At 59.4% G+C, this 25,703-nt stretch overlaps 2 protein-coding genes across 11 annotated transcripts in view; both read right to left on the reverse strand.

The window, feature by feature from the left end:
• Window positions 1-7,655: 7,655 nt before the first annotated feature.
• NSMF (NMDA receptor synaptonuclear signaling and neuronal migration factor) lies at window positions 7,656-17,669 on the reverse strand. 3 transcript variants are annotated; one of them, XM_058524625.1, is made up of 15 exons: window positions 17,446-17,668; window positions 16,975-17,036; window positions 15,804-16,310; window positions 14,503-14,578; window positions 13,199-13,267; window positions 12,223-12,275; window positions 11,424-11,517; window positions 10,715-10,835; window positions 10,315-10,398; window positions 10,193-10,226; window positions 10,022-10,092; window positions 9,778-9,857; window positions 9,254-9,356; window positions 8,955-9,030; window positions 7,656-8,866 (listed from the first exon to the last, which is right to left on the reverse strand). In XM_058524625.1, the coding sequence occupies exons 1-15, from the start codon at window positions 17,514-17,516 to the stop codon at window positions 8,769-8,771; spliced, it is 1,599 nt and encodes a 532-aa protein (XP_058380608.1). In that variant the 5' UTR covers window positions 17,517-17,668; the 3' UTR covers window positions 7,656-8,768. The 3 variants fall into 3 exon arrangements, with proteins under 3 accessions (XP_058380608.1, XP_058380609.1, XP_058380610.1); XM_058524626.1 differs by lacking the exon at window positions 13,199-13,267 and having other exon boundaries at window positions 17,446-17,669; XM_058524627.1 differs by lacking the exon at window positions 15,804-16,310 and having other exon boundaries at window positions 17,446-17,664.
• A 1,000-nt stretch (window positions 17,670-18,669) lies between these two features.
• PNPLA7 (patatin like phospholipase domain containing 7) overlaps window positions 18,670-25,703 on the reverse strand; it is an 82,321-nt gene continuing 75,287 nt past the window's right edge. For all 8 annotated transcript variants that reach the window (XM_058524631.1, XM_058524633.1, XM_058524632.1 and 5 more), the window contains 9 exons: window positions 23,175-23,291; window positions 22,950-23,019; window positions 21,734-21,850; window positions 21,014-21,162; window positions 20,436-20,588; window positions 20,207-20,317; window positions 19,633-19,717; window positions 19,286-19,389; window positions 18,670-19,128 (listed from right to left, as the gene is read on the reverse strand). In XM_058524631.1, the coding sequence (XP_058380614.1) occupies window positions 19,030-19,128; window positions 19,286-19,389; window positions 19,633-19,717; window positions 20,207-20,317; window positions 20,436-20,588; window positions 21,014-21,162; window positions 21,734-21,850; window positions 22,950-23,019; window positions 23,175-23,291 (1,005 nt within the window). In that variant the 3' untranslated portion in view covers window positions 18,670-19,029. The remainder of the gene's footprint in view (window positions 19,129-19,285; window positions 19,390-19,632; window positions 19,718-20,206; window positions 20,318-20,435; window positions 20,589-21,013; window positions 21,163-21,733; window positions 21,851-22,949; window positions 23,020-23,174; window positions 23,292-25,703) is intronic.

Raw genomic sequence — 25,703 nt, forward strand, 5'->3', positions numbered from 1 at the left:
ACACATGACATCTCAAATTACATTACAATTCTGGGCAGGAAGTTGCCTACTTTACTACCCCAGCAGGAGGAAGGAAGACTTTCTCCTTGCCCAGCAACAAGCCCAGCCAATGGGAAAACATCACAGCTCAACCAGACTTCTTCTCTCCTCCAGTGGACTTCTGCTCATCCTCTCTCCTCCCAACCCCCTCCTTGTTCACTATAAAGTAACATTCCTCTCCTTTGCTTGCTGGGTTTCCCTGTGGTTCCATCATAGCTTGCTCCCGAATTGCAGTTCCTCTGCTATGCCCGAATAAACCCGTTTTGCTGGTAAAATAACTAGCTGTTCTATTTTTAATGTTGACACTGTCTAGTGTTCCTAAGTGCAAGAAGGCTGTGATGTGCCTTAGGGAGAAAATACCTATGTTAGATGAGCTTCCTTTAGGCATGAGTTACAGTGCTGTTGGCCGTGAGTTAAGTGTTAATGAATCAACTATATACATGAAGTGTCTTTAAACAGAAACAGACACAAAACAAGGTTATGTATTGATCAGCTGACAAAAATGGTGTGAGCAGAAACTTCCAGGAACCTGACCCTGCATTCCCCTAGGAGCAGTGATTTAGTATTTGCTAAAGGTGTTCGCAGCGACTTTACAGAACATAACTACCTCAGATAATGAGAATAACTGTATTTCCTGAGAATTTTCGCAGCTGTGTACACAAGGGTTTATAGTTTTCTTTTTAGTACTGGTTTCAGTATTGGGGTAATGCTGGACTTGTGAAATGAGTTGGGGAGTTGTCGTTCCTTTCATTTTCTAGAAGGGATTTGTAGAATGTGTATTTCTTCTTTCAATGTTTTGTATAATTCGCCAGTGGAACCATCTGAGACTTTCGTTTCCAGAAGATATTTAACTACAAATTCAATTTCTTTAGTAGTGATAGGCCTCTTCAAGCTATGTATTTCATGTTGAGTGAGTTTTGGTAGTTTGTGGCTTTTGAGGAATTGGTCTGTTTCACCTAAGCTGTTGAATTTGTGTAAATAGTTATTCATTCCTTTGCTATGCTTTTGTGAAGTCTATAGTGACAGCCTTATCCTCTTCCTGATATTGGTAAGTTGTGCCTGCTCTTTTGCCAGTGTTTTTAGAGGCTTATCAATTTTATCAATCATTCCAAAGAACCAGCTTTTTGTTCCACAATTTTTTCCTACTGTTTTTTGGTCTTCAAATTCTTCAGATTTCTGCTCTTACATTTATTTCCTTTTTTCTGCTTGATTTTGGTTTATATTGCTCTTCCTTTTCTGATTCCTTACAGTGGAAGCTTAGATTATTGATTTGAGACCTTTCTTCTTCTTCTTCTTCTTCTTTTTTTTTTGGTGAGGAAGATTAGCCCTGAGTTAACATCTGTTGCCAATCCTCCTCTTTTTGCTGAGGAAGATTGGCCCTGGGCTAACATCCGTGCCCATCTTCCTCCACTTTATATGTGGGACGCTGTGGCTTGATAAGCGATATGTAGGTCTGCGCCCGGGATCCGAACCTGTAAACCCCAGGCCACTGAAGCGGAGCACGCGCACTTAAACACTATGCCACCGAGCCGGCCCCTCTTCTTTTCTAATTCTAGATTTCCTTCTAAGCACTGCTTTGGCTGCATCTCAGTTTTTTTATATGCTATATTTTGATTTCACTCAGCTCAAAATATTTTAAATTTCCCTTTAGACTTCCTCTTTGATCCATGGATTATTTAGGATTGTGTTGTTTAATTTCCAAGTGATTGAAGATTTTCCCAACAATTTTCTGTTATTGATTTCTAGTCTAGTTCCCTTACAGTCAGAAAACATATTTTAGGTTTTTCATTATTTTAAATTTGCTAAGGTTTGTTTTTTTGAATCAGGATATGTTTTGTCTTGGTGAATTTCCACATGCACTTGAGACTATGTATTCTGCTGCTGTTGGGTACTGGAATATCCTCTAATTGTGATTATGTCCAGTTGGTTGATGTACTGTTCAGTTATTTTATATCCTTGCTGATTTTCTGTCTACTAGTTCTATCTATTAATGAGAGAGAAGCACTGATGTTTCCAACTGTATTGTGCATTTATCTATTTCTGCTTTCAGTTCTGCCAATTTTTTTTTTTCCGTGCTTCAAATCTTTTGAAGCTGTGTTGTTAGGTGCTTGCCTTTAGGACTATCGTGGCTTCTTGAAGAGCTGGCCCTTTACAACACTTGGTGTTCTCTTCATGTCCAGTTGGTCCCTCAGCTCCAAGGCTACTTCATGTGACATTAACAGCCTCTTCTGTCCTCTTGTGATTCATATTTGCATGTATATCATCTTCCACCCTTTTACTTTCAATCTACTTAAATCATTATATTTGAAGCGAGTTTCTTATAAACAGGTTGAGATATTGTGATTTATAATAAGAAATATATATTTGGTCTTCATCTGTTTCTGGCTCACAGCTCCTAAAACCCTTGGAATTTCCTAAGTGATGAGAGCCATCCATTCACATCTAGTGTAATTACTGATATGTTTGAATTTAGGTCTAGCACTTTATCATTTTGTTTTTTTTCTTTGTTCTCTCTAGTTTTGTTCCTCCTTTCCCCATTCCTGACTTCTATTGGGTTATTTGAACATTTTTTCAGTATTCCATTTTAATTTATCTATTATGATTTTAACTATGTCTATTTTGTATAATATTTTTAGTGGTTTTTTTAGGGAAGTCAAAATACATACACCACTTTCACAGTCTGTTTATAATCAGTATTTACCACTTCAGCTGGAATGTCACCTCACAGCGTGTTGGTCCCTTTACCTACCACCTTTCATGCTACACTTGTCTCACACCTCACGAATCCACCGACATTGAAATCCCCACCAAACAATGCTATAACTTTTCTTTTATTGTCCAATGTATTTTAAAGAACTTGAGAGGAGAATAGTCTATGATCTTTACCATTTCTGTTGCTTGTCCTTCACCCTGGTGTTCCAGGCTTCCTCCTGGTATCATTTCCTTCTGTCTGAAGAAGCTCCTTTAAAAAGAAGCTCCTGCTCCTTTTAGAGCAGGTCTGCTGTCTACAAATTCTCTTAATTTTCCTTCATCTGAGAATGTCTTTACTTCTTCTTCATCCTGAAGGATATTTTTGCTGCATATAGAATTCTGGGTTGATAGTCCTTTTATTTAGCACTTGAAAAATGTTGTACCATTTCCTCTGGCCTCCATGGTTTCTGCTGAGAAATCTGCTGTTATGAGCTGAATCGTGCCCCCCTCCCCCATATTTATGTTGAAGTCCTGACCCCCAGGACCTCAGAATGTGACTGTATTTGGAGGTGGCGTCTTTACATAGGTAATTAAGGTAAAATAAGGTCACTTGGTTGGGCTGTAATCCAATCTGACTGGTGACCTTATAAGAGGAGGAGATTAGGACACAGGTGGGTACAGAGGGATGCCACGTGAGGACACAGGGAGAAGACAGCATCTGTAAGCCCAGGAGAGAGGCCTCGGGAGAAACCAGCTCTGCTGACACCTTACTCGGACTTCCAGCCTCCAGGATGTGAGACGATACATTTCTGTTGTTTAAGCCGCCCATCTGTGGTGCTTGTTATGGCAGCCCCAGCAAACGCACACACAATGTCATTTGAATCATGTTCCTTTACAGGTGAGGTGTCTTTTCTCTCTCTGCTTTCAATATTCTTCTTTGTCTTTAGTTTTCAGTAGTTTGATTACGATGTCTGGGTGTAGATGTCTTTGGCTTTATGCTGTTTGGGATCAGCTCAGTTTCTTAATCTGTAGGCTCATATCTTTTGCTAAACTTGGGATGTTTTCAGTCTGTATTTCCTCAGATATTTTTCCAGCAACACAGTTTTCCCTTTGCTTCTGGGGCTCTAAAGAAATGGATCTTATACTTTCTGTTGTGCAACAGACCCTGAGCTCCGTTAATTATTTTTTCAATCTTTTTTATTGTTCAGACAGGATAATCTCTATTGACCTATCTTCTAGTTCATGGACTCTTTCCTCTGTCACCTCGAGTCTGCCCAGTGAGAGAGGGTTTGTTTGTTTTGGTTACTATGTTTCTCAGTCCTAAAGTGTCCATGTGGCTCTTCTATAGCTTCTATTTCTTTGCTGGTACTTCCTACATTTCTGTCTGGTCTAAGTGCTCACAACGGCTCATTCACGCATCTTCACAACAGCTCTTTTGAGTCTCTGTCAGATAATTCCAACCTCTGTGACCCCTCATCTTTTGTGCTTGCTGACGGCCTTGTCTCTGCTGGTCAAGACTTTCGTGGGTGCCAACAGTTCTGGTCTGTAACATTTTGAATGCCACCCTGAGACTGGGTCCCGCCTCCACCCTGTGGAGATGCTGGAGTTTCAGCTGCAGCCTCAGTGGCTCTAGTCCCAGGTCCCCCCTTTTCCTTCACTGTGTCCTCCACGTCGCTGTGCTGTGCCGCCAGTGGTGCGTCTGGGATTGGGCCGGCGCGCTGCTTACGGCACGGGTGAGGGCCGGGTCCACACGGGCCTGGGGGCTTATAAACACCTTTGTAGGTGGCTTTCCAGTACTTTCTAGATCCCTGACTCCTGGTCCCTTCCAGGGTCCCCCTTCCTAGCCCTTGAGCCAGGTTCCCCCACACCAGACCCAGTGGATCCAGCATGTTTAGCTCAAGTGGCTGACTTCCTGGGGTCCCCAGACCCCAGCCCTGTCCAGGTGACAGCGTGTGGGGTGGGACCTGTGGAGGCACCTTCCACAGTGGTTTTGATGACCTCCCTCCTAATCCTGGTCTCTGGAGACCCCTCCCAGGGAAATGCCAGTGGGAATCTCTTTCCCCCAGGGTGCACAGACTCAGTAAAAGGAACTGTTGGCACAACGTGTCCCTTCTGGAAGTGGGAGCAAACAGTGGTACCAAGTGTGAGTTTCATCCTAAGAGGGATGGAACACTGGAAGGTTCTAGATGAGACAGATGTGCCCTGCAAGTTGAGCAGTTTGGCCACAGGGTGGAGAAGGAGCTCCAGGGGCTGTGCTGGCCGTGGAGGCCAGTTTGGAGGACTGTCTGGGGCTGGTGGAGGACACTGAGTTGGGGGGAAGCAGCAAGCGAGAGAGGAGTAGGGACGGGGTGGGGGCGCCAAGGCTATCCTGCCACTTGCAGGGGCAGGTTTTACATCTTCTCCCCCCGCCCCCAGCAATGCTAACTGCCAGGAGTGAACTTCCTCCACATCTTCCTCCATGGTCCACAATCACACACATGGATTTACTCCTATACAGAGCAGCTGTTGTTTGTCTGTACAGGATGAGGATCACACCTCAGTAGGACTTGAAACACTCTCATGCCCCATGGGCACGTCTCGACAAACGACCCCGCAGACCACACCCCAGGTCTTTCCTCCCAGGGCGCATGTCTGGAACCGAGGGGTACCAACAGGTGGCCATTTGGGGTTGTGGGGGTGAGCTTGGACATGCAGGCGGGGGCGTCCGTACCATGTGTGCAAGGCTTGGAGAGAGCAGTGCAGGGGGAGATGGGGCAGGTGGGGCCACCGTGCTGATCCAAGATGGCAAGGACACTATGGTCAGGCCGGCCTGCATAATTATGGAGGCGTATGCATCACAGTGGGAGGGCAGGACTCACCCCGCCAATGTTAGCTTGACCTAGTCACTTCCGATTTAACAGAAGGTGTTTGGGACTCTTGCAGGCCTGACCATACTTCTCCCTTAACAATCAGCCTTCTGAACCATCTACTCATGCTCATCCACATGATCTCGACTTGCCCCAACTAATGGCACGAGCAGTTGGACAGTGGCCATCCTTGCAGAGGGCAGTGCTGGCTCAACGGGCATGCCAGTTTATCAACTACATTTTAAAAGCCATTGCCAGATTATTTTTCAAAAAGGCCACAGCAGTTCACATTACCTTTCTGCCACATACTCACCAGCATGGGGCACCAATACCCTTTACAATTTTTGCCAAACCAACAGGCAAGAAGTAACACCTTACACCTTGCGTTGGTTCCCATTGGACTCCTAATGGGGCCAAGACCCCATCACCCGGTGGCCACTTGATCTCCTCTGAGTGTCTCCTCAGGTCTTTGTTTACTTTCCCCATCAGCTTTTGTCTCTTGCTTATCAATACATAACAGCTCTCTCTGTCTTAAGGATCTTAATCCTTTCTCCCTCACATGTGTTGCAAACATTTCTTCCCCAACTATCTTTGTGGCCGCCTCTGCTTCTGCATCTCAATTGGGGCAGGTGGGCAGGTGGATGTGTGGTGACCTGCAGTGGCCTGCGGTGGCCCTGCCCCACTGCCCCGCCCAGCCCACCTCCTCGTCCGCCACCGCCTTCCATGTTTGTACTGGGCTTGCTCCTGGGTGACTCCTGGGTTTGACGTCTCTTCCTCCATCACGCTTCTCCTCAGGTGAGAGGAACAGAAACTTGTAAACCAGAGGCAAGACCATAAGCCGCTGACCCTCCCAGCCCTGACCCACCACAGCCGCCCCTCAGGACTGTGTGGGGCGGACGCAGTTGCTGCAGCAGCCCAGACCCACCACAGCCGCCCCTCAGGACTGTGTGGGGCGGACGTAGTTGCTGCAGCAGCCCAGACCCACGACTGCAGGTCCCCATGAGAGGCCAGCAAGGGGCAGGAGCACGTGACAGGGCTTCCAGCTGGTCCTGAGGTCAGGACTCGGGCGACCGTGCACAAGCCGTCCCAGCACACGGTGGCGAGTACGCGGGCCACGCTGGAGAGTGCTCGTGTGGCCTGCAGGGCTCGTCTACAGACAGAAACTTTCCCGGCAGCCTCGTGTGGGCTCTAGGCCTGAAGGGCAAGGAGACACATCATGTCTCAGAAGAGCACAGAGGACGCATGAGTCACGTGTGACTCTGTGGTGAGTGACTTCATAATTGAAAGGATGTGGACAGGCACTTGCTATCTAATCAGAACCCCTACAAGCGTTATCTATTCACGTTGGCAACACTGTCTCTGTGCCCCGCCCCCAACCCCGTCTGGGATACCCTAGAAGCAGCTGGAGGTTGCAGGGTCATGTGCTCCCAGGGTGCTGGCATGTCCACCCCACGAAGGACTGCTTGCCTCCAGGTCCCTGGTACCATGTGTCTTCAGCCACGCCTCCCACCATCCCCAGTCTTGGTGGTCCTGGATGTGCCCAACTGGCACCTGCTGCTCTGTCCCCAGGCCACTGGACCGGGAGCCACCAGGGTAGCCACACCTGGCTGTGCCCAGTGGCAGCTTGGCCACCGAGGGGCGCAGCACTGGGCACACCTGGAGATGACTGAGGCTAAGGGTAGCCAGCTGGTTCTGTGGTCACTTCCTGGCCTCCCACTGTGACCACATGCTTACCACCTGCACAGAATGGTCTGAGGGGCTGGGTGGCCCTCTGCTAGGTGCCTGGCGGTTGGGGCAGAGGCAGCAAGGGGTAGGTGTGTCTCTGCTCTCACCCCCATACCTCCCAGCCCCTTTCCAGGACCTCCCAGCCCCGCAGCCGTCTTAAGGACCTGCTCTTCTCCATCCACCTTCCTGGACCTGTTCTGACAGCCCCATCCCCAAGCCTCACGGAGTGTGTCCTGGGGCAGGAGAGCCCCGGCCCCCTCAGTCTAGGCTGGGCTGTGCAGGTGGCCACCACAGCAGCAGCCTCAGACCAGCAGGCCCAGAAGCTCCTGGGCCCAGAGAGGTAACAGACGGTGCTGAGAGAGGAGACCCATGCGCCAGCAGCAGCAGAGGGTCAGATTTAATGGTCACTCTAAGGGATATCGTACATTGTTCAGAGCCTGGCACACGCCTCCACCCTACCCTCGGCCGAGAGCACAATCAGGTGTCCTCAGACCCAGGCTCTGCAAAGGGGGGCCTGCCCCCGAGCCCCAGCTATATACAAGAGAGCCCACCCCACTGGGCACAGGCAAGGCTGCGGGCCCACAGTCCACCAGCTGCTCAGCTCTCGGGCCTGGGATGTGGGGTCCAGGCCCCAATGCAGCATGTGGTGGGGTTCTCGCCCACCGGGGCCCAGCCCCGGCAGGCCCCCGCCAAGCCCCCAGGCCTCTGCACTAGGGGAGGCCTCTAGCCCGCAGCCAACAAAAGCTGAACTGGACAGCAGCAGCAGAGAACCGGGTGGGCGTGGGAGGACGGGGAGCAGGCAGGCCCGGCTCAACCCAGCGCCTCCTCTGAGAAGGGAAGGTGCGCCCTCCCCTGCTGCGCACACCCCTGCCAGGCGGTGCGGCTGAGGTCAGATGAGCGGGGTGGCAAGAGGAGCGCAAGCACGGAAGATCGGGGACTCGGCCGGGACAGGGCCAGGCCGGGCAGCCGGGTGACGCCAGCCCCACAGGCGGGCCTCCCGGTGCTGGTGATCAGATACGCAGGGATGGGGGCTGGGGCTGGGAGCAGAGAGGATCCTGAATGCGCGCTGGGCTGGTCATCTACGCTGTAACTAGTAACGCAGCACTTAACTAGTTAACCAGTAACACTGCCTCCCTTTGAATTGTTTCACCGCTGTAGAAAATTGCACTTATTTCTATGAACTCCGCAGAGGAGCCGCCCCAAGGCCGCAGCCTCCAGGCGAGGCCTAGGCCCAGTCAGCGCCTGGCTGCTGAGGCCCGCCAGCCGGGTGGCAGAAGCTCCCCCTGAGCCGGCGGCTGTGGCCTCTGTGGCCTGTGGTGCAGTGAGGACCCGACCCCGAGGAAACCTGAGTGACGTCTGAGGGGCCCTGAAGGGTGTGAAGACCACGACCCACACGGTCTGGTGCGGACGCAGCGGCCAAGCTCCAGCTGCCAGCCCGAGGAAGCGGCCGGGTGGTGGCCTTGCCCCTCACAGAACGTCCTCGAAGTCCAGCAGCTTCGAGTGCTGGCGGCTTTTCCACAGGCGGTACAGCCGGAAGTCAAAGTAGGTCTCAATCATCTGCTTCCCTGGGGCAAGAAGGGACAAGGCCGGGGGCTCAGGCCGCCGCCTCTCGGACCCCACTGCGCAGGCTGGGAACCAGCCCCGCCAGCTCACCTTGGGCCGACAACTCCAGCGGGGACTCAAAAGTGACCCTGTAAGGGGTCATGAGGCTCCTGAGGTTCTGGAACAGCTGCAAGGAAGGGTGGGGCTATGAGTTCAGGGCAGGAGGAGAGAGGAGTGGTGGGGGAGAGGCAGGGAACCCCACAACAAACTGGGCTCGGGTATAGGGCGTTTCTCTGGAAGGATTAAAGGAAAAAGGAAAAGCAACCTAAAGAGAAATGGAGACTTCTGTCAAGCTTTTTCACGGGTCTGGGGTCTCCAAAAACCTGGGGTGGGTTTTGGGGTCCCTGTACCTTCTCCCCATTGGGGTTCCCCAGAATGTAGCAGCCCATGACGTGGATGACATTCGGCTCTGGGTTGACTTTGCTCATTAAGCGGCTCAACCGCTTCCAGAAGCTAGTGGGAGAGAAGCGGGTCATACGTGGTCTCCAGCCCAGGTCTCCAGGTGTGAAGAGAAGTGGGCCAGCCCCCAGGTATGAGGAGGGGCGGGCCAGGCCTCCAGGTGTGAGAAGGGGTAGGCCAGGGCCCGAGTTCCCCAAGTGTGAGGAGCGGCAGGCCAGGCCTTCAGGTGTGAGGAGGGGTGGGCCAGGGCCCGAGTTCCCCAGGTGTGAGGAGGGGTGGGCCAGGCCCAAGGTCCCCAGGTGTGAGGAGGGGTGGGCCAGGGCCCGAGTTCCCCAGGTGTGATGCAGGTGGGACCAGGGCCCAAGGCTCAACTCCAGAAACAGGAATATCATGGCAAGTGGCTGTGGGGGCAAGGTGTACCAGTGGTCACTGCCTCCAGCCCCCCCAGCCCCCAACGGCAGCCCTGTCCACTTACTGAATCATGTCCTCTTCCTTCTCCACTTTTGCAAAAGTGGCCACCTTGTTCTTGAGCAGGTACAGGTGTCCTGGACCACCCTGTAACAGACAATGGTTGGCCGGCAGGCCCTCGGACACGAGGTGTCTCTGCGCTGCTCCCCCCCACCCCATATCTGGGTGCGTGCACATGCACACGCATGCACACCCACGGAGGCGGCATCCTTGACCACCCAACTCCTGGGCCGAAAGGGACTGAGCCCCACCTGGCAGAAGATCAGCATCTTCCAGATCTTGGCTCCCTTGTGGTAAATGTTCAGCTTCTTCTCTATCTCCTCTGGAGAAGAAGGTGAGTGAGTGCTGCCCCCAGCACCCGCCACGTCCTGCATGCACCCCCAACCTGGGACTAGAAGACAGTGGGACTGGAGGGCACATACCCAGGATGTCCTCAAAGGTCGCGTGCTCGTGGTCCTGGACAGACACAGACCACACCCACGTCAGAGTCCCTCTCAGGTAGCATCCCCCGTCCCCAAGGGAGAGAGGCAGGGTATACACTCACGTAGAGGATGGGGATGATGGAGGGGTCGTCTCTGCGGATGATGGTGGGGATGTACTCAGCTTTGGGCACCTTGGAGGAGATGAGCTGGGGACACACGGGAGCTGATCAGGGCCCCAGTGCCTCAGAGCCGAGGGGAGCAGAAGTCCCGTGAGGTCACCCCCATTGCTGGGCAGCCCACCGTGGAGCTCCACCAGACCCCCCCCCTACTGAGCAGCCCACGTGGGGCCCCATGAGACCCCCTCTGCTAGGCAAGCCTTGGTGCAGCCCCTGAGGCCTTCTCCTTGCTAGGCAGCCTGCGGTGGCTGTTCTGATGCTAGGCGGAGCCAGTCAGGCTCCCAGAGGAAAAGGGACCCCCACAGCAGCCCAGGCCTGGCTGGAGAAGCCCTGGGGTGGCTCTCACCATGACCTTAGGCGGTAGAAAGCCTTCAGTGTTACAAGCCACAGCCTCCAGGCCCTTCTCAGTCTCCCAATCCAGGTCCTCGAAGGCTTCGTCCAGGGTGCAATGAGAGCCCTGCAGGTCACTACCTGAGGAGCAGGATAGGCCACCTGCTCAGACCATCGGCAGCACCTCCTGTCGGGCTGTGACCCCCAGAGATGGGCGGTAGACAGACCTGGCAACCCACGCCCTGTAGAGTCCCCCAGGCCAACCAAAGACCCGGGGTGGGCCACAAAGCCAAGCCAAGATCACCACCAGCCCAGCAAGAATGGCCACTGCCACCGGCCAGAAGCTGTCAGACTGGAGAGGCCAGTGGACCCGGGTGCAAGGCAGATGGGAGCCAGCGCCCAAGTGGCAGCCCCAGCCCGGCATGCCCGTGCCCTGGACCAAGGAGGACTGAGCACCACAGCACCTGCCACTTGGGCCTTCCGGAGTCGGGGCAGCACACAGGTCCAGCAGAACAGAGCCCTACAGGCAGCCCTGCCCAGCACCGCTGCGCCCTTAATTAATTCTGCCCGAGGTTGGAGGTGCTGGAGCGCCCCATCTCACAGACGGGTAAACTGAAGCTGACAGAGTAGAGGCGCAGAAGCCTAACTGCTAGGGCAGTGACCCCCCTGTGGAGCACGGGGCCTGGGGGAGCCTCAGGGGAGGTGGGCCGGCCTGCCCCGGGCACCTACTGTCTCGGGAGTCGTGGGAAGTGTCGGCTTTCATGGGGGTGGGGTCGCTCCAGGACCGGCTGAAGCTCCGCTCGCGCCGCTCGGCGAACGCTGCAGTGAGAGCGAAACCAGTCAGCGAGCGGGCCGGGGGCGGGGCCTGGCGGGGCGGGGCCCTCGGTGGAGGCGGGGCCTGGAGCGGGCGGGGTTAAGGCTTCGGTGGAGGCGGGGCCTCAGTGGAGGCGGGGCCTGGAGTGGGCGGGGAGCGGGGCCTCAGTGGAGGCGGGGCCTGGAGCAGGCGGGGTTAAGGCTTCGGTGGACGCGGGGCCTGGAGTGGGCAGAGGCGGGGCCTCAGTAGAGGCGGGGCCTCAGTGGAGGCGGGGCGGGGCCTGGAGTGGACCGGGGCGGGCATCCGTGGAGGCGGGGCCCGGGAGGCGCAGAGCCTGAGTGACATGAGGTAGACGTGGACTAACGGTGAGGTTGGCTCCGCGGGAAGAGTAGAGGCAGGGAGTTCCGGCTCTGGGAGTGGGGGTGCGCGGTTAGGAGCGAATCCTGGATGCTGCGGTGAGGCTGGTGGTGGAGGTCTGTGCTGTCAAGACCAGGCTAAAGGGCGGAGTCAGTGGCCCGGGGCGGGGCCAATGGGGTGGAGCCTGGATGGTGGGGCGGGGCTCGGCCTGGGGGCGGGGCTCGGGGGTGGGCCTGGGGTCGCGGGGCGGGGGGGGGTTCCGGCGCAGCAAGCAGCACGCGAAGCCCTGGCGGCCAAGAGCAGCGCTGCCCCCGCCCCCGACCCCGCGTCCCCGCAGCGCGCCCGGCTCTTACTCTGGGCCTTCACCCGCCGGCTGCCGACCATGCGCAGGTGTTTGCGAAAGTTCCTGGGGGAAGAAGCACGGGGGGCTGGTGAGGGCCCGAGACGGGGTGGGCGGCGCCCCGCGTCCCCACGCTCCCCGCCCGCCACGGCCCCTGACGGCGCCTGAGGCTCTGCCTTCGTCCTTTTCGGTGAGAGATGCCGTCCTTGCGCTCTACGCTCTCCCACTGGCCCGTCGCCCACCCAGAGGCAAACCCCATCCAGTCCCTCTCCTACAGAGACCCTTCCAGGGCTCTGGAAGGACCAGAGCTGTGCTGCCAGGACAAAGGCACGATGGTCAAGCCTTCTCTTGCCGCCCCACCTCCCCATCCCAAAACCTCTGTCAGCGACCTCCTGCACTCAGCCAGCCCACCTCCACTGCCCACCCCTCCATTCCCTCCTTGGGCCCAGGCACAGTCTGAACCCTGCCAGCCTCCCTCCCCAGTGGTCAAGGGCTCCTGCTTCCTACACTCAGCCATCAGGGAAGCGCCATTGTCTGCACCACCCCCAGGTAGGCTGGGGTCTGCAGAGCGGGGTCCCCCCCCCCCGTGTCCCTGAGCCACCTCAGAGGCAGGTCTTCTTTGCCCCCAACTTTGTGCCTTGCCAAGGCCCAGTGTCCAAGATGGACAGACAAGCTCCCTGGACACATCTCTGAGGCGGAGACTGGGAAGGGTAAGCCTTGCCGCTGACCCCACACCTCTTGGCTTCAAGGGCCAGAGAGAGACACCATGGGCCAGCTGGCTGCAGCTGAACTGTCAATGTGCCCCCAAAGCATAGGCCTGGGGGATTCAGGCCACATGACCTCTCCTGCCTGCCGCGTCCCCAGAGCAGGGCCAGGCCAGTGGTCGCCACCGCCCTTCCCCCATCAGGTCTGCCAGGCCCGGGTGGGCCCAGGCCAGACCAGCACAGACAAGAGACGGACCCTGGTGGCGAGTGGCTGGCAGGCCCTACCTCTGGATTACAGACGCGGAATCATTCTCCCGTTTCCGGCGCTTCCTCTCCGCGTAGCCCCTGAACACCCTGGGAAACCGCTGCAAGTCAGCACTGCCCTTGGCCGCAGGCAGAACGGACAAAGACGTGGGGACAGAGGCACGAGCACAGGGCCCTGTGGGGCATCCAGGGCCCCAGGCCAGGCAGAGGGTCTTGGCTTGCCTTGCCCTGTCCTCAGCCCAGCTCCCAGCAGGCCCCGCTGTGGCCTTGGTGCTCACTGGGACACAGCACTCCCTCACAGTCAAGGCCCAGGTCCCTGGCCTGCCCAAACCTATTTGGGGGCAGGAGGGCCCCCCAGGGACAAGCACCATGCCCTCAGGCTCGAGGTCCCACAGAGTACTTACGAGATGCTGGAGTCGCGGCGGGAGGGGCAGCGTGAGAAAAAAGATACAATGAGCCATGATCCCTCAGCCCTCAAACCCCCTGCGGTTGGTTCCCTTGTCACTAACTCGGAGAGTCCCTCACAGGCACCCCAAGCACCAGCAAGGCACTGGCTTCACTGTGGGCCAGCCTCTGAAAGGGCAGTGGACGCTGAGGTCACCGCAGCCCATGCCTCCAGGTGCCGTGACCTGGTCAGGCCGGCACAGAGGTCTGACTGTGCCCTGCCGGCCCTAGAGCCAGCAGCGCAGATGGCAGCCCCAGCTAGCCCAAGGGCGGCAGTGAGCTCCCCAGGGTAGCATGTAGAGAGGGAGCTTCTTCGGTGTGGGGGACATTGCAGCAAAGGGTGGCTCTGTGGAAGGAATCTTATGAGAGAAAACCCAGATGTGTGTGGAAGGTAGAGAAGAGCAGACCCCCCAGAGACCCCTAAGCTGACCTGAGGGGCACAGGAAGCACAAGGAGGCTGCTGTTTGGGGCATACATGGGGGCAGAGCGGGGTCATGGGCTGAGATGGGGCAGTGACCCAGAACCATCCCCATTGGCACCTGCATCAGCTGCAGCCTCGGGCCAGGTCCCCAGAGGACAGGATGGACAGCCTGGAGGACTGTGAGGGACTGGAGGGCTGGGGGGGCAGGGCAGTGGGGAAGGGAGGGTTGGTGGGGGTGGGGGATGGCCGTGGGAGCGGGGAGAGCAGCCAGACCTGCCTCCCTTCAGAATGACATCACTTTCTGCAGACCTGGCGGACATGGGTACGTGGGGCTGCTCAGGAGCAGCCACCCAGGTGGGCCCAGAGGGCAGGAGAGGGTCCGGGAGGAGTTCCTGAGCACCAGCAAGAGGCCCCCCGGCCCAGGCCCGCACAGTGGCCACACGTCAGGCATGCGACTCACGCTTGCATAGTTGTGGTGGCTGTCTGGAAACTGAAGAGGTTTTCCTTGGGGAACCAGGTGCGGACGGGGACGTCATCTGGAAGAAACAATAGAAGCAGTGACAAGGGTGGCCTGGGGGCTCCTGAAGCCTTTCCACCCACCTGTCGGGGAAGGGGGTGCTTCTGCCACAGCCCTCAGAGGAAAGGCACCAGGGTCCCCCAGCCCTCTCCCAGCTGGGAGGAGGCCAGTGCAGGGCCAGACGCAGCATGTGCCTGCCAGCTGTTCAAGCCGAGTGAGTTCGCGGCTTCCTAACACTTGGATCGTCTGCTCCGTGCCCCGTTTGGCTGCCCACAGCTGAGCAGTATTTCTCTGAAAGCACAGCCTGTCTCCAGGGTGCCGGGGGAGAGGACTCACTGTCTCCCTCTGGGCAGGAGGGGCAGGGTAGAGACAATGGCTGTAGCCTCTCCTGGGGGCTTTGAGGCCTTCTCTGCAGGCCTGACGCTCTGGTGTCCGCTCGGCCAGACCTCCCTTGCCCCAGACCCTTCCACCAGGCTAAGGTGGAGACCCTCACCGAGTGTGGAGACCACTTTGCTGAGGGCTGCCCCTTCCCAAACTCGAGAGCTCGAGTTTGCTCTCTGTCACCCTGACCCTGGCCCCAGCCCCCTGCCATCAGGGGAGTCCATCAGAGGAGCATGAGGTCACGGAGGTGAACGGCCCACATCCCAGGCCTGTGCCCTGACGCCCAGATGGCTGCTGACTTGGAGGCTCAGGAAGTATCCTAGGAGGACATGGCAGCTCAGCTAGTTAGAATTCTGCTCTTTAGGAGGTGACCCCAGAGCCAGGAGGCATGGGGTCCCAGGGAGGCCTCTTCCAGACACAGCCAGTCTCCAGGCCTCCCCAGACACCTGCGCAGCTCCCCAATCCTGGGGAGGAGCCCAGTGGCTGGCCAGGCCCCAGACAGCTATGTGGCTCCTGAGGTGAGTGGGATCCCCACTTGGTGGGCCCCAGGGCAAGGACTGTTCCCCAGGACTCCCCAAAGGCAGCCTGATCTTCCAGTTAAGCCATGTTTTCTGCCTGCTCAACCCTCAGGATCCTCCCAAGCCCCCTCCTCCAGGAAGCACTCCTTGATTGACGCAGTACTAGCAGGGCCAAAGCCAACCATAAGGCCTGACATGGGGCATGAGATGTGGCAGCAGGACTCAACCTGCACGCCATGACCTGGGCACCTTCCACCTGTCCAAGCCTCACAGCGGTTGCTGCTGGTAGACCCCAGCACCAGCACCGTGCCCGAGCCTGCCCGTGCCCAGGACGAGCCCCCTCACCAGACACACGGTCGACGCTGTACATCCTCTCCAGCTTCTTGCGGTGGCTGGTGGCCTCAGGCAGGGGTGGCTGGTCCAGCCCAAAGGCCCGAGGGGAGGGGCTGGGGCCAGGGGCCAGCTGGGCGCATCCGGGACATTCTTTGGAACCCTGGCGGCTGCCCGCCCAGCTCTGGCAGGGCCTGCTGACGTCCTCCCGGCTGCCGCCCGGGCTGGCACGCAGGGGCTGGCTGTGGTGGTGGGGGTGCCGCTCCCGCTGCCGCCGCCCCTTCACTACGGCCAGCTCTATCGCCTCGGCCTCCGGACTGGGCAGCAGGGCTGGCTCCCCGGAGATGGTGTACACACGGGGCTGGGGGCCCTCACCGGCCGGCTTCCTGCTGACCGCCTCCTCCGAGAGGCTGCCCTCATAGCGGCCGTTGGAGACCAGGGAGAGGCGGCGCTTGTTCTGGGGGGCTGGCTGCATCTCGGGGGACCCGTCGTGGCCAGAGTAGGCGTCAGCCAGCAAGTGGTCTGGGGGTGAGGCGCCAGGTGAACTCGCAGCCCGCCCTGCTCTCCCAGTCTCCCGGTGCTCTGAGGGCAGGGAACACCCGGCAGGTGCCTAGCCTGCATGTGGGGGGCTGGGGTGCTCCCCAGCCCTACTAACCAAACCCTAGTCCCTTCTGTCTTCAGAAATGTGGTTCCGAGCTGTGCGTTCCTTCTAGAGGTTCCCACTTCCCTCCTATCTGGGCCCCAGACCCCTCGTGTGTATTTGTTTGTGTGTGTGTGCGTGCATGGCGGGGGCGACAGGCTGTGCTACCTATGGGTGATCTGGGGGGGCAGGAACAAGCAGGCCACCTCCCAGCCTGTCACCGCACCCGTGTGCCCAGTGCCAACTTCTCCCCTCCCCCCCACCAGCTGGCCCCCAGAGACAGTAGTGCCAGCCCTGGGGGTGCCAAGAGGCCTGTTGCCATGCCAACGGCCCAGGCTGGGTAGGTGCCATGGTGATGAGTGACTCGGAGCTCCTCTTGGGGCTGTGGGCCAGGGAGGGCAGGGGGCGTGAGGAAGCCAGCTCAGCAGGGCAGCTGTCGCTGCTTGCATCCTGCAGTCCCCATGGCCTGGCCTGGGGCAGGGGCAGCATCCCCTAGGTTGGGGGGCTGTGGACGGACCCCGCCCTGGCACCGCCTCGCGTGCCTACCTGCACCGTTCCGGTTCTCAGGATGACTCTGGGACAGGTACTCGCCAAACGCTCGGGCTGCTCTGCAGGTGGACAGCGGGGTGCGCCGTCAGGGCACACAGGCCACTCGCCTGTCCCACCGCAGGAGCCCACCCACAACCGCACCCTCGGCATCAGCAAGAGAGGGATCGGGGGTCACCACCAAGGCACCCCTCCCACCCGGAAAGCCCAGGGCGGGCAGGTCGCAGTTCTGGGACCCTTAGGTCCCGGGGCACCTCGGCCGGACCTGCAGGCCCGGCCCCGGCCTGCTCTCTGTCCAGACTCCGCCACGCGGTGTCGAGTCGTGAGGTCGCGCGACGCGCCCCCCGCAGTCTCGGGAGGGCGCACACAGGCGGGGCGCGGGGGAGGCGACGCGCGGGCACCCGTCACGGGGGAGGGGCGCGCGGGACACGCCGACGGGGCGGGGGCGCTGAGCCCGGTGGCCGCACTCACCGCACTTTGGCCGCCACTGAGGACATGGCCTCGCTCCTCAGCGCCCTCCTCCGGGAGGCGGCGGCGCCCATGGTCGGGGCGGCGGCGCATCCCCCGGCCTCAGAGCGCGCCCCGCGCCCGCCGCCTCCGCCGGGGGAGCCGCGCCGCGTCGGGGCTGGGACTCGGGCTCGGGCTCGGGCTCGGGCTCGGGCTCGGGCCCTGGACCCGCATGGCCTCGCCGGGCGCTCCGCGTCCCGCCGCACACGGAGAGCTCGGCCAGCACCGGGGGCGACGCTCCGCCCACCGCGACGTCAGGGCCAGGGCGTGGCGTGGAGGGGCCGCCCACTGTGACGTCAGGGCTGGGGCGGGGCTAAAGGGGCCGTCCGAGCAGCCCGGTCTGGGGGCGGGGCTTGCAGGTTCGCCCCCCCCTTCCGTGACGTCAGTGCAGGGGCGCGGCTAGGCGAGACCGCCCACCGCAACGTCTGGTCTGGGAGACGCCCCGCCCACCGTGACGTAGCGGGCCCAGGAAGCTCTGCCAACCATGATGTCAGGAGCATGGGCGGGCCTCGGAGGGACGGCCCACCATGACGTCACGTCGGGGGCGCCGGCTCCGCCCACCATGACTTCACGGGCCCAAGGGGCTCCGCCCACAGTGACGGCAGGGGCAGGGGCGGGGCACCTGGTTCTGCTCTCTCATGCCACTTTTCTCCAGCGGGGAAACTGACGCGGGCGGTCACCTGACCACAAGGTGCCTGGCCTCCAGTCAGGGGTCTCCCAGGCCCTCGAAGATCCACGTCCCAGCCCTGACACCTGCAGGGATCGTGGATCCCAAAGTCACAGGCCAGCAGTCCTCCCACCCCTTATACAGAAGGTCGCCCCAGGTGCCATTTAACGATCTCAGAAATAAAGTGTGGGTGTTCCACGTCTCAGGGGAGCATCTTGTGTGCACTGGTGGGAACACCTCCTGAGAGATCAGGAGGGGCTCATCCCTGGTGTGGGGAACCCCAGCTCCACCCCAGACCCGGGGTGCCCTGCCTGCCTGGCTTGGAGTTGCTGCCCTGGGTCTCAAGCCCCAGGAGAGGGGTGCCTGGGGTCCTGGGGTCCCCACACAGCGACCTGGGGGAGGGCAGGCAATGCCACACTCACCCCGGCCTCAGGGATGTGGCCCTACAGCCCCGCTCCCGTGGGGCACATCTTGGTGTTGCTCTCTGCCACAGGACTCCGGCGCACGGACCACACAGCCCACACAGTCAGATCTACCTTTATTGACACGCTAACTGGAAGCATCAGGGGCTCCAACATCTCTCAGTGGCCTCACTGGGGCTCTCAGGGGCTGGCATGGCCTCCTAGGGCTGCCGTGTGTGCAGGGGGTGCCAGGACCGAGCGCCCCACCAGGAGCTGCCAGTGCACAGAGACCTGAGACACGCCAATATAGCTTTGGGCCCCAGCACGGGAGAAGCTGGATGCACTGGCAGGCAGGGCCCTGGGCCCCAGCCCGGTCTCCCTAGCAGGCCAGGGAAGAGCCCTCAGGAGCTGCAGGAGCCACAGTCTCTGGGACAGGGCCACAGAAGATGCTGGCTTCAGGGCGCATCAGAGCAGAGACCTCTACCCGTCTTGGTCAGACAGCCAGGGGGATGAGGAGTCCTGGGACGGTTTTGGAGATGCCAGACTGGGGTCCCGATGCCGAAGTGAGAGCTCATCCTCCTGGAAGTAAACACACAGTAAGGTGGGGGTAAGCCCAGAGGGCTGACCCCGGGCTAGAGTTCTCTGGTCCTGGGCTGCAGGGCAGCAGGGAGGGAGCATCCCACCTGCTTGGGGCCCTCAGAGCCGGCTTGGCCAAGGGGCAGGGCCGGCAGCTCACCGAGTCGGAGGCTGAGTCGGCCAGGGAGCTCTGGAAGTCGGCGTACGCGTCCTGGGCGCCCTCCAGCAGCTCCTCCTCATACTCGGTCTGGTAGTCAGATTCATCTGGGCAGAGGGAGACTGTGTTGGTCCTCTCCTGAGGGCAGGAGCCATGCCAGGCACCACTGGAGCTCATGGCCACAGACACCCAGGGTGGCATGGGTCCTGCCACATAGCCAACTAGGTCCAGAGGCTGCTACAGTGAGCCTGGTGGCCAGGGCGGCTTGTTGAACATGTCAAGGGTCAGGAGGGGATACTGCCACCACTGTCCTCAGCTGTGCAGGCACATGCCCCAGGAGTCCAACTCACCATCCACTGCAGCCGCCTTGGCGGGCTCGATTCGCGACACAATCTCAGCAAGGTCCGTAAAGGAGGCATTGGGGCAGGGGAGGACCTGGAAGGCCAAGGCGGAGAAGACATCTGGCCAAAGCCACTACACCCCATGCTCCCCTGACCGCAGGCCCTGACTGCCCCGCCAGGCCCCCAGCCCCACCCTCTCTGTGACCCTCTGTGGCCCTAGCCTGCTGAGGTGCCAGAGCCCCTGGAATGGGGGCGGGGGCATGAAAGATGGGCAGAGTCCTGAGCAGACCCCCACCCAGACCACCATCCTCTCCCACCATAAGCACCACTAGGGTGGAGAGCCAGAGGGGGGGGCAAAGAGAGGGGATGCCAGGACAGAGGCCAGGAGACAGCTCCCCAGGGCTGCTGCCCCTGTCCTCTTCTTCTGGCCCCCCGGGGGGCGCCGGCAGGCCTGAGCAGTTGAGGGGGTGCTCCGAGGTGCTGCCGGCTGCAGGGAGCTCTGCACGTCCCATGGGCGGGGTGGGCAGAAGACAGGTCACAGGAGGGAGGAAGGAAGACAGGGGGCATCAGCTCGGGCACTCACATCACATGGCTTCATCTTGCTTGTCCCCTGCCGATCCTGTAGCATCTTCTCCAGCACACCACTTCGACCCCAGATGTCAAACACTGTCCGCCCATGCTGGTACCCCACTTCCTGCACACACACACCCGAGACCCCGTGACCAGGTGCCAGAGGCCCCGCTTCCTGCGTTCGTAGGAGGGAGGGCAGGGAGGCCAGGCAGGGACCCTCACACGCCCCCAGCCACACTCACGCAGATCTCGTTGAACTTGCCAAAGTCCAGGGTGCGGTAGCTGTCGATGGGGGGCCGCAGGTACTCACAGTAGTCGCTGCTCTTCACCATCTCCAGCTGCCGCACGCAGCACACGTAGGCCAGGCGCGTCTGGATCTCTGCCATGTTCAATACCTGCCACCAGCACAGCCACCTGAGCAAGGCTCTCCCCTCCCCACGTGGCCCACAGACCCCATGCGGGCACAGCCACCAGCGTCTCGTGCCCTGGTCACCTCCCTCCCCCCACCCCCAAAGTGAGACACAGCTCCGCCAGGCCTGGGGGCGGGCCGGCACCCAGCAGAGGTCCTAGAATGGGTCCTGGTGCGGTGTGGAGCCTTTAGGCCAGTCCCCCTTCCCCAGAGCTGGTCCCACGTGGACAGGGATGATGAGTAACTGCAGCCCGCTGGATTCGGAGCCTGGAAGGTGTGCCCCCTGCCCTGCCCACAGAAGGCACCGCAGCACCCCTCTCAGGGACCCAGGCACGAGGGTGTGGGGAGGCTGCAAGGAGAAGCCGCAGAGAAGTGGCGCCTGCCTGGGCACTGCACAGGGGTGTGCCCTACCTTGACTTTCGTGGCCAAGGGGTTCCAGCGCTTCCACAGCAGCCACCACCCAGACAGTGCGTCGCCATAGTTGGTGAGGTCCACCTCGTCCCGGCTGCCCACATCAATGGCAATCACCACCTTTGCCCCCATCGACCTGGCCACATCCGCTGGGGAGGACGTGGCCCTGGTCACCAACTGGGACAGGTAACCAGAGCCCCAGGTAGGAGCAGAGCTGGGGGGATGGGACAGACCTGGGGGAATAGGGGCGGAGCTGGAGCGACAGGGGTGGAGCTGGGGGCGGAGCCTGCCCAAGAGGCCCTGACCCAGGGAGTCTCCATGTCACACCAGGGCCTGTAGAGGTGGGCAGCTGAGCGCACAGAACTGTCCAACAGGTGACAGGTGCGCCCAAGGGAGGGGCCTCCCTGACAGCAAACCCGACACCTGCAGGCTGTTAGTTCCGACAGTGGGCGCAGACGGGATGTAATTGCTCCCAGCTCCTCTACTTGGCCCTTGTTCTGAGCACTGCTGAGCTGACAAACACAGCCATATGCTGGGAGCACACAGTGCCCGAGCGTGTGCGCGGGCGTGCATCTGTGCGTGTGCCTGTTCTGTGTGCTCCAGGCGAGCCTGTCATTTCCCCTTGGCACACTCTGAGGAAAACGTGTGCCACTGGCCTTCCCGGGAGTGGAGGCAGCTGAGGCAGGAGCCAGGGCAGTCCTTCCCCGCCCACCGCAGTACCTGGGAGGTTGTTGATGTAGCCGCCGTCCATTAGCAGGTGTCCGTCCTTGGGGTCACAGAGGGGGGGCATGTAGCCTGACAGGGACATGCTGGCACGCACATACCTCCACAGGGAGCCTGGGAGGGAGTTGAGAGTGGTCAAGGGGAGAGGTTGCCGGACCCTGCCAAGGGGCAGGAGAGAAGCCTTTTGCCGCCCACGGAGGGCCTGCCCTGGACCCTCGGATCAGAGCCTCGCCTATGTGGGGTCCTGAAGCCTGCACGTCCGACCTCCGGTGAAGGCACCAGGCCTGGGCACATGGACACACTCTTGGGCACCATCCTCCCCGAGGGAGGCTCTCCAGGAAAGGAGCACCGGAGGGATGGAAGGCCCAGGGGAGGCCAGGCTTGCTCTGGGGTCTCAACACATTCCAATGTGCTGGGCTCCAAACTGGCATGGGCACGGCCTTCTGCCAACACGCCCCCCGCTCACCCTCTAACCAGACACAACCAGCAGCTCCCAAAACACTGCCTGAGAAAGGGCCCTCAGCTGCCCACCCAGGGACTCACTGTCCCCATCCCAGTAGTGCCACCAACTGCCTATTCTAACCACACACACCGTGACCTCAGTGTGCCCTTCATCTGCACCCACGTCCTGACTGTGCCCCCCATCCGCACCCACGTCCTGAGCGTGCCCCCCATCAGCACCCACGTGCTGAGCGTGCCCTCCATCCGCACCCACGTCCTGAGCGTGCCCTTCATATGCACCCACGTCCTGAGCGTGCCCTTCATCCGCACCCACGTCCTGTGTGCCCTTCATCCGTACCCACATTCTGAGCGTGCCCTTCATCTACACTCACGTTCTGAGTGTGCCCTTCATTAGCACCCACGACCTGAGTGTGCACTTCACTCTAGTCCTCTCCTCAGTTCACATGATTGTCTCCACCTCTTTCTGTGCCCTGCTGGCCTCTGGGGTCTCTGGGCTCCAGGCTATGTCCCCATCCCCCCATCCTTCGTGCTCATGGCAGGGTCATGTCTGTATTCAGTCTCCTTGAGCCTCTCTGGGTGATCCTGAGGCTTCCCCAGGCTCACGGAGCAGCCAGGCTCTCCTCCTGCCCTCTCCTCAAACTGGTCCTTCAAAGCCCTCTCCCGGAGCCCCTCTGCCCTGAGTGGGGCTATGCCCTGTGCATGCCTGGGCCCGTGTCGAGGGCAGCCCTGCATCCCAGGAAGAGGCGCTCACCATCTGTGTGGACCCGCATGGCAGAGGCAGTGATGTCCGTGGTGATGGTGAAATAGGGGATCCACAGGTCCTGTGAGGAGAGGCAGAGCTCAGAGGGGCCATCCTGCCTGGCCACCAGCCCCCTACCCTGCAGGCCTGGGGGTTTGGGGGATGAGGAAGGAGCCAAGCATCCAGACACAGGCCAGGCTGGAGCTCCCCAGGGTCGTCCCTGCTTGGGGGGGGCACCTCGATCTGCCGGTCCTTGAAGACACTGTAGATGCTGCTGTTGAAGCCGGCCCCCGAGAACATGGACGTGATGGGATAGGTCAGGTCCAGCATGGTCTTCACCATAGACGTCATGTCCTGAGTGGGCAGGGCACATGTGAGGCTCCTGCAGAGGAGGAGGAGCTCACATCCCCCACCTGCAGGCACGGGCAGAACACCAGTGCGAACAGAACAAGGGCATGCGGGAAGCATCCTGCAGGGGAGAAGCATCCTGTGGGGCTCTCCGGGGGAGCAAATGCTATGGCCTGAGCGGCAGGGCCTAGAGTTCCTATGGGGACACCCCAGCAGGCCTGGCCAGCCTGGTCCTCGCTGCCTGTTCAGTGGGGAAAGTGGAAGGCGAGGCTGGGACAAGGCCCAGTCCAGGACCAGCACTGGGCAGGTGAGCGGCAAGGAGGAGCCCCACCTCGGCCCACCAAGGTCCCTGAGAGCAAGGAGACCCACGGAGATGTCTCCAGGAGGGCTGCCCCCACCTGGCATGCTCGGGGTTGGCCTTCACACTCCACCATGGTAGATGCTCTGTCAGGGTCCTGGGGAGCAGTGGCCCTGCAGAGGGCCCCATTCTCCCTGGTGGGACCGAGGCCCATCCCTCCTCAGTGAGGATGGGGGCCAGTTAGACCTGCAAGGAGCAGGACACGTGACCAGGCAGGCAGTGCTGGCCTTGCCCCAACACCTGGGCTCGGGGCCAGCTGACTCCTTAGGGGTGAGGGTTGGAGAGAAAGCATCCTCCCTGCCTCTGTGTGGACAGCAGCTGGGATGGAAAAGCCCGGAGCATGGGCTGAACATGGGGTAGGCCCCCAGCTGGGGGTGGGTCACCTGCCCCCTATGTGCTCTCACTGACGCGTGAAAGTCCTGCCTTGGAAGGAGCAGAGGGAACACACGTGCTCCTGGAGGACAAGGACCCAGGCCAGCGTGGGACATCCCCAGGGTCCTCCACAGTCAGCAAGGCCCTCACTCCCAAGGAAGTCCCTGCCCAGCACCAGAGAGGCCCGCAGAGCTGAGCCTGGCAGCCCCACAACCACCTATGCCCTCAGCAGGGCAGGGGCACAGGCCCCTGCAGACACCTGCAGGGTGGCCACCTGGCAGGCTCCCATGTCCCAGCACACACTCAGGATGGCGGGGGCATCAGGCCCAAAGCTCCCTAACTGTTCCCACACCTGCACCAGACCAGCGGGGTGGGAAAGGAGGTGGCATCCTTGGCCTGTGACCAGGCCCTCGGTGAGGCTCGAGCACACTGTCCCCTGCAGCCACTGCTCTTGGAGGCTGTCCTTAGTGACTTGTGCCACTCAGCCTCTGGGTCCCCTCCTTAGAGCAGCCCAGTGAGAGGTGACCAGCGTGGCTCATTTCAGGGAAGGAGGCGTCTCTGGAACAGAGTGTCCTTGGGGCCATGTGGACAGGGCAGACAGCCTGCCCTGAGAGCTTCTACCTCAGACAACCAATTTCCTTTTCTTTTTAAAAGGAGAACACAAATACTTTCGATCTCACTCAGAGTTTCAGCCAGGGCTCTCTTCTGTTCCATGAAAACAAGCAGAGCCCCCAAGAAGGGCAGACTGTATCCCACACCCGCAGGTGAGCAGCGAGCTGGACTCGCCCACCCTCCACTCTGTCCATGGGAGCTGTCCAGCCATGGTTTCTCAGATTCTGGGTTTGTCCACTGGCGTTCATTTATCACAGGACCAACTGTATTAACCATACAGACAGTCCCTGACTTACGATTGTTCCACTTATGAGTTTTCGACTTTATGATGGTGCGAATGCAATATGGATTCAGTAGAAACCGCGCTTCAAAGTTTGAATTCTAAGCTTTCCCTAGCCTAGCGATATGCGGGATGATCCTCCCTTGTGATGCTGGGCAGTGGCAGTGAGTACAGTTCCCAGTCAGCCCCGCGATCACGAAGGTGAACAACCGACACACTTACGGCCACTCTGCATTAACTCTCAGGACAGTATTCAATACGTTACATGAGGTGGCCAACACTTTATTATAAGATAGGCTCTGGTTAGATGATTTTGCCTAACTGTAAGCTAATGCAAGTGTTCTGAGCACATTTAAGGTAGGCCAGGCTAAGCTATGATACTCGGTAGGTTAGGTATATTAAATGCATTTTTGACTTATGATATTTTCAACTTACACTGGGTTTATCAGGACATAACCCCATCATGAATCGAAGAAGACCTGTATTTTCTTACTTTCTGTGTTCCTGACGCTCTGGCATTTGGGGTCTTACAGGCCGAGGACAGACTGCGCTCCCAGGGCTAGCCAGTTCTCAGACAGCAGAGGGCTCGCCCCTGGGCTTGTCTTTCAGGCAGACCAACCAATCCAGAGCCCACACGCCGAGCACCTCCTTTATCAAACTCTCACACCAAGCCAGTATTCCATGCCGAAACGACCCAGGACCGGGTACCAGACAACTGGGGCCAGCGCTCATGCCCCAAGCCCGCAGGGCTTCTTCACAAGCCAATCTTAAACTGTGTACCTACCCTGCCTTGCGC

This window comes from Diceros bicornis, chromosome 28 (genome assembly GCF_020826845.1).
Source record: "Diceros bicornis minor isolate mBicDic1 chromosome 28, mDicBic1.mat.cur, whole genome shotgun sequence".
Taxonomy (NCBI): Eukaryota; Metazoa; Chordata; class Mammalia; order Perissodactyla; family Rhinocerotidae; genus Diceros; species Diceros bicornis.

Bases quoted from the DNA above. Each gene is read 5' to 3' on its own strand.
- NSMF (XM_058524625.1), bottom strand. From the start codon at position 17,516: ATGGGCGCCGCCGCCTCCCGGAGGAGGGCGCTGAGGAGCGAGGCCATG. The intron at 16,311-16,974 runs GTAGGCACGCGA...CCTCACCCCCAG, and splicing joins TGAGAACCGGAACGGTGCAG to ACCACTTGCTGGCTGACGCC. The intron at 12,276-13,198 runs GTAGGGCCTGCC...TTCTTCCCCCAG, and splicing joins TCCGCGTCTGTAATCCAGAG to GAACTTTCGCAAACACCTGC.